Source organism: Emys orbicularis, chromosome 6, assembly GCF_028017835.1.
Source record: "Emys orbicularis isolate rEmyOrb1 chromosome 6, rEmyOrb1.hap1, whole genome shotgun sequence".
NCBI classification, from domain to species: domain Eukaryota; kingdom Metazoa; phylum Chordata; order Testudines; family Emydidae; genus Emys; species Emys orbicularis.
In genome coordinates this window covers 69,495,291-69,507,368 of record NC_088688.1, presented here as the reverse complement: position 1 = coordinate 69,507,368, position 12,078 = coordinate 69,495,291, and the positions used below count along the sequence as shown (strand labels likewise).

Below are 12,078 nucleotides of genomic sequence, written 5' to 3'. Positions count from 1 at the left end.
AAGAAGGGGGAAACATGGGGATATGGTTGTCTAGATTCCCCTTTAAGAGATGGAGAAACAAATTCTCCACTCTGTGAGGGAAAGCCTTTGGCCGTGCGTTTTCTTTTAGTGTGGGCCTCCTCCAAAGCCCACTGAAGTCAATAGAAAGACTGCGTGACTCCAGTGGGCTTTGGATTAGAGCTCTGTTGACAACTTTGAAAGCATGCAAGGCAGCTTCATCACTTTTCTTCTTTGTGTGCTCACTATCTGATAACAATCTTTTAGCCCAGAGTCCTGGATAGAACAGTGCTTATTATGTGTAGTTAGAATACTGTTGCCCCTCTGCTGAGCAGTAGCAGAAGTCAGCATCTTGCAGGCTGGTTTCCCATTTAAGGAGAAATCAGTGACACTGACTTTTGGCATTTTCTTAGTATAACTTGTTGATTTACACCAGTGCTGGGACATAAGGAGTCAAACAACACTCAACCAAAACCCTCTTGCAGGAATCCCAGCCCAAATACTAATGCCTGGTTCCTTAGAAGCAACTCTGCACCAAGAACTAACCATAGAGGAAGAGTCTAAGGCAGAGAGCAACTTCTCTGTTTGCAACAGCTCCCTCCAAAGAACTTCCATCACAAAAAAGCTAACAACACAGCATTTCTTCAGAGACCACATTGCTCACAGTCTGAGTAAAAGTCGTAAGACTATGTAACAGCACCCCCTTGTGACTTCTGCTATAAAAATACTTATTAACAGGATTTAGATGCTACTGGGACAAGGTAGGTGAGGTAATATCTTTTACTGGACCAACTGGTGTTGGTGGAAGGTACAAGTTTTCAAGCTTCACAGAGCTCTTTCTCCGGTCTAGGGAAGGAAACCAGAGTGTCTGAGCTAATAAGTTGGGATAGATTGTTTACTTAACAACTTGTATTTAGCTCAAACACTCTGGTTTACTTCCGCAGATCTGAGGAAGAGCTCTGAGAAGCCTTAAAGTTAGTACTTTCCACCAACACAAGTTAGTCGAACAAAAGATATTTCCTTGCCTACCTTGTCTATCTAATATCCTGGAATCAACATGGCAACAAACAATATTGCAAACAATTTTAGATACTACTAAGATGGGTGTTATAGGTAACCCTATGGTAGGTAGACAGTTGAAACAATCATGCTGCAAGTGCACAGGTAGCCTTTTTATGTTACTGCAATATTTATGGTATTCCTTATACTTAGCACAGAATAGGGAATACAGAGAAACAGCATTACTTGCAGTTATGAAGATTTCAATATTGACCATTACTCGGAGCTGGTCTGATGACACAGTGATGAAAATTCCTGAGCTCTATTTACATTAGCACTCCAACTCTTTTTTCCATTGATGGAAATGCACAGGTTGAAGATTTCCTCAGAAAGACTAGCATAGACGCAGGCATGATTTCAAGAAAAGGAATGCTGATATGTCATGATGCTGGATGTTTCTCTTTTTACTAAAGGGAAGAACTTTTGCAAGCAAGAACACCAATTTATCCATATCCAGATATCCTTACCCGGACAGATAGGGAGCTAAAGAAGATAATTGAGGATCAGGTAAGATCCTTATTTCCTTTTTTTGTTTGACAAGTAGCATTGTTTACAATTATAAAAAAGCTCTTTGAGCAAGGAGAAGCAGACCTGAAAAAAATATGCATTCACATAAATTGAATATTGAGCATTACAAAATTCAGCCATTGCCAAACTTTATTACCTTTTAACTCTGCTACAAGTGCATCTTATGTGCTTCCTTAAGTTATGGAAAACACTGCCTTTTGTTATTTGTTAAATAATAGCCTAATCCTAGGGTATGTCTACACTACAGGATTAATTCGAATTTATATAATTCGAATTTAGGAAACCGATTTTATAAATTCGAATGTATTCGGCCACACTAGGCACCATTAATTCGGTGGTGTGCGTCCAAGCTACCATAGTAGCATCGATTTCCAGAGCGTTGCATTGTGGGTAGCTTTTACATAGCTATCCCATAGTTCCCGCAGTCTCCACCCCCCTTGGAATTCTGGGTTGAGACCCCAGTGCATGATGGGGCAAAAAACATTGTCGCAGGTAGTTCTGGGTACAGCCTCCCCCTCCCTCCCTGAAAGCAACGGCAGACAACCATTTCGCGCCTTTTTTCCTGAGTGAACTCTGCAGACTCCATTCTGCATCAAGCATGGATCCCGTTGTGCTCCAGAACGCAGTCTTGAACATTATAAACACCTCGCGCTTTCTCGTGGAGTTTATGCTTACACAGGACCAGAAAAAAGAGGCGAGGAGGAGGAGGAGGCGGCGATTGCAGCGCAGCGACCAGCGTGATGAGGACATGGACACGGACACAGAATTCTCTGAGACCGCGGGCCCCGGTGCTTTGGAGATTATGATGTTAATGGGCCAGGTTATAGGCTTTGAACGCCGATTCTGGGCCCGGGAAACAAGCACAGACTGGTGGGACCGCATAGTGTTGCAGGTGTGGGACGATTCCCAGTGGCTGAGAAACTTTCGCATGCGTAAGGGCACTTTCATGGAACTTTGTGACTTGCTTTCCCCTGCCCTGAAGCGCCAGAATACCAAGATGAGAGCAGCCCTCACAGTTGAGAAGCGAGTGGCGATAGCCCTGTGGAAGCTTGCAACGCCAGACAGCTACCGGTCAGTCGGGAATCAATTTGGAGTGGGCAAATCTACTGTGGGGGCTGCTGTGATGCAAGTAGCCAAAGCAATCACGGAGGTGCTGCTACGAAAGGTAGTGACTCTGGGAAATGTGCAGGTCATAGTGGATGGCTTTGCTGCAATGGGATTCCCTAACTGTGGTGGGGCAATAGATGGAACCCATATTCCTATCTTGGCACCGGAGCACCAGGGTACCCAGTACATAAACCGCAAGGGGTACTTCTCAATGGTGCTGCAAGCACTTGTGGATCACAAGGGACGTTTCACCAACATCCATGTGGGCTGGCCGGGAAGGGTTCATGACGCTCGCGTCTTCAGGAACACCAATCTGTTTAAACGGCTGCAGCAAGGGACTTACTTTCCGGACCAGAAAATAACCGTGGGGGATGTTGAAATGCCAATTGTTATTCTTGGGGACCCAGCCTACCCCTTAATGCCATGGCTCATGAAGCCATACACAGGCAGCCTGGACAGGAGTCAGGAGTTGTTCAACTACAGGCTGAGCAAGTGCAGAATGGTGGTAGAATGTGCATTTGGCCGTTTAAAAGGTCGCTGGCGATCCTTATTGACTCGCTCAGACCTCAGCCAAACCAATATCCCCATTGTTATTACTGCTTGCTGTGTGCTTCACAATCTCTGTGAGAGCAAGGGGGAGACCTTTATGGCAGGGTGGGAGGCTGAGGCAAATCGCCTGGCTGCTGATTACTCGCAGCCAGACACCAGGGCGATTAGAAGAGCACACGATGAAGCGCTGCGCATTAGGGAAGCTTTGAAAACCAGTTTCATGACTGGCCAGGCTACAGTGTGAAATTTATGTTTGTTTATCCTTCCTGAAAACCCGCCCCCTTTATTGACTCATTCTCTGTAAGGAACCCACCCTCCCCCTTCCCCCAGCTTGCTTTCAAAGGAAATAAAGTCACCATTGTTTAAAAATCATTTATTCTTTATGAATTGATTATAAAAAGAGGGAGAGAACCTGAGTGGGGTTTGGGAGGAGGATCAGCGGGAAGGAAAAGCCCAGTAAAAAAAGGTTAAGAAAATGGCAGCCTTTTGCTTGGGCTGTCCACTGGGGTGGAATGGGAGGGTGTACGGAGCCTCCCCCCCCGTGTTCTTACACATCTGGGTGGGGAGGCTATGGAAAATGGTGAGGAGGTAGGGGGGTTATACAGGGGCTGTAGCGGCACAGAACCTGAGTGGGGTTTGGGAGGAGGATCAGCGGGAAGGAAAAGCCCAGTAAAAAAAGGTTAAAAAAATGGCAGCCTTTTGCTTGGGCTGTCCACTGGGGTGGAATGGGAGGGTGTATGGAGCCTCCCCCCCCGTGTTCTTACACGTCTGGGTGTGGAGGCTATGGAACATGGTGAGGAGGTAGGGGGGTTATACAGGGGCTGTAGCGGCACAGAACCTGAGTGGGGTTTGGGAGGAGGATCAGCGGGAAGGAAAAGCCCAGTAAAAAAAGGTTAAAAAAATGGCAGCCTTTTGCTTGGGCTGTCCACTGGGGTGGAATGGGAGGGTGTATGGAGCCTCCCCCCCCGTGTTCTTACACGTCTGGGTGTGGAGGCTATGGAACATGGTGAGGAGGTAGGGGGGTTATACAGGGGCTGTAGCGGCACTCGGTTCTCCAGCAGCCGTTCCTGAAGCTCCACCAGACGCCGGAGCATGTCTGTTTGCTCACGCAGCAGCCCCAGCGTTGCTTCCCGACTCCTCTGATCTTCCTGCCGCCACCTCTCATCTCGAGCGTCTCTCCTCTCCTCACGTTGGTCCCTTCTGTCCTCACGTTGGTCCCTCATGTCCTCACGTTGGTCCCTCATGTCCTCACGTTGGTCCCTCCTGTCCTCACGGTCACTGGCTTCTTTCCTATACTTGCAAACCGTCTCCTTCCACTCATTCAGATGAGCTCTTTCATTCCTGGTGGATTGCATGATTTCGGAAAACATCTCTTCTCTCGTTTTTTTTTTACGACGCCTTATCTGGGATAGCCTTCGGGAAGGAGGAGGGAGGCTTGAAACATTTGCACCTGCTGGAGGGAGTGAAAAAAGGAGAGAATTTTTTTAAAAGATACATTTTTCAGAACAATGCTTATACTCTTTCACGGTGTATACTATTCACATTACATAGCACATGTGATTTCTGTGCAAGGTCGCATTTTGCCTCTTAATATTGAGTGCCTGTGGCTTTGCTGCTAGAGATCACAGACGCAGGTCGGGGCAACAGAATTCACCTTGCATGCTGCCATGGTAAGCCACTGTCTTTAGGCTTCTGCGCCCTGCTTTCCCACATACCAAGCAAAGCCCGTTGTGCTGCAGTTTTCCTGTTAGCTTGTTTTCTGCTGCTGAAGGTTAACACCCCCCCCCCATCCAATTCTCTGGGATGAGTGCTTTATCCCTCCCCCCACCGCCTGGCTGGTATCAGGGAAGATCCCAGCAGGAACCAAACTAACCCCCCCCCCCACCCGCCATGAATTCTCTGGGATGAGTGCTTTATCCCTCCCCCCACCGCGTGGCTGGTATCAGGGAAGATCCCTGCAGGAACCAAACTAACACCCCCCCCCCACCCGCCATGAATTCTCTGGGATGAGTGCTTTATCCCTCCCCCCACCGCGTGGCTGGTATCAGGGAACATCCCTGCAGGAACCAAACTAACACCCCCCCCCCCACCCGCCATGAATTCTCTGGGATGAGTGCTTTCTCCCTCCCCCCACCGCGTGGCTGGTATCAGGGAAGATCCCTGCAGGAACCAAACTAACACCCCCCCCCCACCCGCCATGAATTCTCTGGGATGAGTGCTTTATCCCTCCCCCCACCGCCTGGCTGGTATCAGGGAAGATCCCTGCTAGCAAAACGCGAAAAGCTCTGGGCCAATCCTCCCCCCCCCCCCCTTGCACTTGGCTAAATGCAGGGAAGGATTTCTTTTCAGCCACAGGCAAACAGCCCAGTAGGAACGGCCACCTCAGTCCCCTTAATTAAATTCCCTTATTTCAACCAGGTTACCCTAAGCGATATCACTCTCCTGAGGATTACACAGCAAGATAAAGAACGGATGTTGCTTGAATGCCAGCAAACACCGGGACCATACGCTGCCAGGCTCTGTCAGGCAATGATACCAGATTACTTGCTACTAGCATGGCGTGGTCAAGTGTCCTACCATGGAGGACGGAATAAGGCTGCACTGCCCAGAAACCTTGTGGCAAGGCTTTTGGAGTACCTCCAGGAGAGCTTCATGGAGATGTCCCTGGAGGATTTCCGCTCCATCCCCAGACATGTTAACAGACTTTTCCAGTAGCTGTACTGGCTGCGAATGCATCCCAAGTGCTCAGGGCAAATTAATCATTAAAAATGCTTGCTTTTAAACCATGTTTTATATTTTAAAAGGTAAACTCACCTGAGGTCCCTTCCATGGGGTCATGGTCTTGGGTGCTGGCTTGGGAGGCTTGGGAGGGTACTTCAGTCAGGGTGAGAAACAGTTCCTGGCTGTTGGGGAGAACGGAGAGCTGGGTGCTCTCTGCCAGCTCGTCCTCCTCCTCCTCCTCTTCCCCTTCCGCGGAATCATCAGGTGTCCCTGATGAGATTATCCCCAGCTCGGAATCCACAGTCAGAGGTGGGGTAGTGGTGGCGGCCCCCCCTAGAAATGCATTTAGCTCAGCGTAGAAGCGGCATGTCCGCGGCTCTGACCCGGAGCGACCGTTTGCCTCCTTTGCTTTTTGATAGGCTTGTCTGAGCTCCTTGACTTTCACGCGGCACTGATCTGTGTCCCTATTGTGGCCTCTCTCCATCATGCCCTTGGAAATTTTTTCATAAGTTTTGGCATTTCGTCTTTTCGAACGCAGTTCAGCTAGCACTGAATCCTCTCCCCATATAGAGATCAAATCCAGTACCTCCTGTACGGTCCATGCTGGTGCTCTTTTTCGATTATCAGCCTGCATGGTTACCTGTGCTGATGAGCTCTCTGTGGTCACCTGTGCTCTCCACGCTGTGCAAACAGGAAATGAAATTCAAATGTTCCCGGGGCTTTTCCTGTCCACCTGGCCAGTGCATGCGAGTTCAGATTGCTGGCCAGAGCGGTCACAATGGTGCACTGTGGGATAGCTCCTGGAGGCCAATAACATCGAATTGCGGCCACACTAACGCTAATTCGAATTGACAAATTCGATTTTGGCGCTACTCCGCTCGTCGGGGTGGAGTACAGAAATCGAATTAAAGGGCCCTTTAATTCGAATTAAATGGCTTCGTTGTGTGGACGGTTCCAGAGTTAATTCGAATTAAAGCCACTAAATCCGAATTAAAGGTGTAGTGTAGACCAGGCCCTAGTGTCCTGAATTAGCACTGATTTCTTCTGACAAAAAGCTTACATCTGAGTACAGAGCACTGATTTCTTCTGATGTGTGTTCCTAACAACTGAATCCAAACCCTTTGACTCAGTTTTCTGGTGACCATCCTTTACCCTTGACAGATCAAAAAGATTTCTTAATCACTTTGTTCTTGTAGGATTTACATGAGCTGGAGAGGCAGGAGGCTAGTCCATTAAAGCAATACATTAATCCACTGCACTGCATTCAGGCAGCAACTTCTTTATCTAAAAATATATCATTACATTCTGCTTTTATTTATTTAGAAAGATATATTCAATTTGACCTTGTTGCTTAAACTCAACTTGACAGATATGCCAACACTACAAAGGTAAATTTTCACTATGGCTCACGGAGACTTAGTGATGGACTGCCATTAGCAATTCCTGATTGGCAACAGATGCTAGTAACATTGGAGTGTCAGGTGGCTAAATTGGAAGGCATTGTGCCGATAATTTGTCAAAACATTTAGCTACATATTAGCATTTTGTAATTTTGTGAGAACTGCTATATTATTATTATTTATATTACCATAGTGCCTAGGAACCCCAATCACGGACTCTAACCTCATTGTGCTAGGTGCTGTACAAACAGAATAAAACATCCCTGCCCCAAAGAGACAACAGATGGTTACAGACAGACAAACAAGGGAGTCACATGAAACAATCAGACAAGATTGTTCAGCATGATCGACAGCGGTCTCAGCCACCTAACTTGTCAAGTTTATTGAAGGCACCATGACAGAGGAGAGTTTGAAGGAGAGATCTGAAGGAGGATAATGAGTTAGTTTTGCAGATGCTCACTGGGAGCTTCTCCCAAGCGTGAGAGGCAGCATGTGAGAAAGCATGGCCTGGTGCTGTGATCTGGAGCTAAATAGTTTTGGTTGGAACAATAGTAGCAGGTGCTTCAGAAAGTGGTGTAATTATGTAAATGGCTTAGATTCAAGTAGATTCTAATACCATGATCCTGCTCCCATTAAAGTAAATAGGAGTTTTGCAGTTCAGAGACTTCAGTGATAGCAGGACCAGACCTTGTCATTACTGTGCCAATACCCTAGTGGGGAGGTAGAGAAATGCTATATTGCTACAGTAGCTACCATCTTTTGCATCAGGTATAAAAGGATTTGACCTTTTATAGTCGTCAATATTATGCCTTCAGTTACATTTATATTTTGACTTCATTTGGGTTTCATGAGCATAACTAAGAGCAAAATTTGATTTGTAATCATTGATCCAATGGCCATTTTCACCATTGCTGGGATGTTATCAGCAGTGTCCATGTCAAATTCAAAATACAGTACTTTTGTAACAACATTTTGCAAGACTCAAGAGGAGAACAGTTTCCAATTTCTAGTCACCATGCCTGCTGAGATCTCTCTAGCATGGTTGGCAGTATTCAAGTATTTCTGCAAGGGAGCAACATTCAGTCCTCCTCAACCATCAGTTTTGGTGGTAACATTGAGGGAATCCTGTTGGAACATATGATTTTTGGAAGTTGTAGGAACTAGACTTCATATAAATAGTTACCCCTTTTTTATTTGAGTGGCTAGTCAAAGTTCAGGGCACTGGGGATGTTCCAGTTGGGAGTAGAAATTGATGATGGAGTCTGGTATTTTCTTGTTTATTTACAAACAATGTACAAAGTTCTGCTTCTGTGAACACAGGAGGAAGAACAAAAAATGGTTCTTAGCTTACACCCTGAGCTTCTTTCAGCCAGCATCCGGACCCAGAACCTTTCTCTGAGCTCTTTCAGGATCACCCTGCTTACAGGTTGCTGCTTCGCTTTCTTTCTCTGCTCACCATCTCTCTGTTTCTTGTCTTCCCCAAGTCTTGTCTCTCTCTTACACACCTGGTCAGATCCATACCCATTCAAACCCATGGCCCACATGTTGCTGGTTCCTGGGCAGACTCTATCAGGCCTTGTTTTAGGTGTGGCTCCTTAACTGTCTCATAGACTTTAGATGCTCATGATGGTCCCTTCTGGCCTTAGTCTGACATCATGCACATCGCAGGCAACAGAACCTCACCCACTAGACCCATAACCTCTGGCTGAGTTACTGAAGTCTTCAAATCATGATTTAAAGACTTCAAATTACCAAGAACACACCATTTACACTTGTTTAAACCTGTAAGTGACCCATGCCCCTTGTTGAAGAGGAAAATGAAAAAAACCTAGTGTCTCTTTCAATCTGACCCAGGAGAAAATTCCTTCCTGGCCCCAAATATGGCAATCAGCAACCTTATGTGAAGGGCACATTCAGACATCAGTTTCAATGAGATTTTAATTCAATCCATAACAAGATTTAACCCAGTTCATAACAATATGCTCCATAGCTAAGAGTGATTCATTTAATTCTTTGATACCTTTAATCATGGATTTAACACTCAGACATGCCAGACTATCTCACAGTATTGTCCAAACCCATCTCTTTGCACATCCAAATGTGGAGACATTTTCTGAGAGGACTGTTATATGCCATTTTACTTATTTGTGAGCCTCTGCTACTTGGGACTAGAATCTCCTGTTTGCCAGGATTGATGGACCCTCCATTTGAACTTTTGGAAGAGTGCTCTGTGTGTCCTCAAGACTATTACTAGCTGCAATAAGCTCAGCCAGGCTAGTAAGGGAGATTTACACTAATTGATCATACACATTTTCTAAATATAAGGGGGGTACTATGCCCAGATCCTAAATTCCTAACTAAGGGCTAGATTCTGACAGGTATGCAAGAGGGTGAGGGCACATGGAGCGTCTCCCTATCTTTTGTATCCTTGGCTAGGGTCTGGTTTGAATGCTGTTAGAAAGACCAATGCCTGCTGCTGGTTATTGCCAGTGTGGGTGTTGTTGGATTGATTTTGTGGACTTGTCAGTGCTTTAATGTCTTAGAACACACTTCATTGGGACCCAGATAGCCTCTACAGTAAGTCTTAGTAAGCTACGCAAAGCTACACAAGCCTGCTACCTGCACTTATATTCATACCTTTACTCAGTATTGCTCTCTCTATTGATCTGGCATCTAGGTCTGATGTCCAGTTCAGTAGAGCAAGCTGCAGTCTTTATTTAACTGGTTCTCCTCAAAGCCATGTCCTACTGACAGTATTATAAGGGAACAAAAGGTTATTTATTCATAGATTTTTCAGAAGATTGTCAGCTAGAGTCCCACATTTCTTTGCCCATTTTCTCCAAGGTCTTTAGTAGTACAGTATATAGCATTTGATTAAACTGAAAAGCACCTGGGGGGGGGGGGGAAGGAGGGGGATAGTACGCCCTATACAACATCAGGTGACCCCAAAGACCAATGCTTTCAAGAGGGTTCAATGCCAGAAATGCATCTGCTCCCAAGAGTGGGTATTTTGCTTCACAAAGAACAATAGTAAGTAAATAACTTTTTCTTTGTTATGTTAATCAGAAGTGCTGTTTTGGTTTTTGGACTTGCTTTTGCCATCACAATTCTCATATGAATCTCCCCTAAGAAATCATAAGACTTCCTTATTCTCTGTATGCTATCATATATGATTCACCTTTCTTTGCTGACTTCATTATTGCTGATTTTATAAAGCCAGGTTTGGGAACGAAAGAAATATTACGTTAAACAGCTTTTAGATTTAATTTTCCATTGAGTTGTCACTGTGTAGACAGAAAAAATACCAAGTGTATTGAAATCTTTTTGATAATTCAGAGCACTTCTCTCAGCTGACATTCACTGTAACCATGGACAACATGCCCCTGAGCCACTGGTTTGTTTCAGGGTGGGGGAAGTTTTTCGAAAAAGACACCTACTTTTTAGGATTGATTATCCCATAAGGCATCAGTGGGCCTCACAATATTCCAGTCAGCTTCCCAAAAGCATGAGAAAATTTACATTTCAGCCCAGAATTTACCATACCTGGTCCTGTGCTTTGAGACTGTGGTTCCTCCCTCTCCCCTCCCCGCCCCCCCTCCCACCCACACTTTATTCTTCTTATGAAACCTAAAAAAACCCCAAAACACCTGACATATTTTTATTGCTGTGTTACTCAGACTTGGATTTTCTGTATTTAAGAGTCTGTAGCTGCAGGGCCTCCATTAATGCAGTAATAACATTGTCATTGAGGAACAAAAGAAGAGACATTAACTTCTGCTTCTTGATTGCAGCACTATAATACTTTCAGTCATTTTCAGCAAAATGTTTTTACTTCTGGCAATGCCTATGTTCCCTATAAAGGCTGAAATAAGCAAATACATTTCTTACTTGATCCCCGCCCCCCAGTTTATCAGCATTGAGAATGTCTGTAAGTGAAACCATGGGATAGATTGGAAATATGAATACCAGTTGTATTATGTTTAAGTGACAGCTGAGCAGGGCTGTCCACAAATGAATGATATTTTCCACTGGACGTGTGAGCCTTCCTCCCTGCAAAGTCATACACTTCTGTTTTAGCAGCAATAAGGCAAGCTATGACATCCGTCCACCGCCCCAACCCTTGCACACAGCCGCAAGCCTCCAACAGAAGCCCTCTTTCTAAATACCTGTCCTTACCTGCCCTTGCTGTTTGTGCAACTATTTTGCTCACGTTAGCCCTGGTTATGCCAAATTGTGTTTTTTTCCTATATAGACATCATGCACCAAAATGAAATCATTCTCTTGTTTTGCAACAGTGGCAGAAAGAGCTGCAGATCAGACTTAAGGAAGAGGAGGAGCTCCTGGAGAAAGAACTTCAGGAAAAACAAAGGAAGGAGGAAGAGCACTTCAGAGAAATTATGAAAAGGCGAGAAGAAAAGCTGCACAAGAAAACCAAACCTTATGAGCTTCCTGTTAAACACAAAGCTGAAGATTTGATACAGTGAATTAAAAGAGCCAACTGTCAGTATTTCAGCAACCAGCACAAATATGGGACTGAGTTTCTAATTTAAATTTAAATACTTAAAATTAAAAGAAAAACTAGAAAAAATAACTCTGCTCTCCAGTGACCAATTGGTGTGTACTTGTAGAATGACCTAGCGTGCCAGGTCTGCAGCTCTGTGACACCTGAGGAATCCATTCCCCTGAGGATTTCAGCAGTCTAGGAAAAATCCCTGGG

At 45.3% G+C, this 12,078-nt stretch overlaps 1 protein-coding gene across 1 annotated transcript in view; it reads left to right on the top strand.

Annotated features, from left to right (window-relative positions):
- The window catches only part of TMEM232 (transmembrane protein 232), a 131,096-nt gene extending 119,251 nt beyond the window's left edge, over window positions 1-11,845 (top strand). The window contains exons 12-13 of the mRNA XM_065406769.1: window positions 1,470-1,563; window positions 11,657-11,845. Of these exons, the coding sequence (XP_065262841.1) occupies window positions 1,470-1,563; window positions 11,657-11,845 (283 nt within the window). The remainder of the gene's footprint in view (window positions 1-1,469; window positions 1,564-11,656) is intronic.
- Window positions 11,846-12,078: the final 233 nt, after the last annotated feature.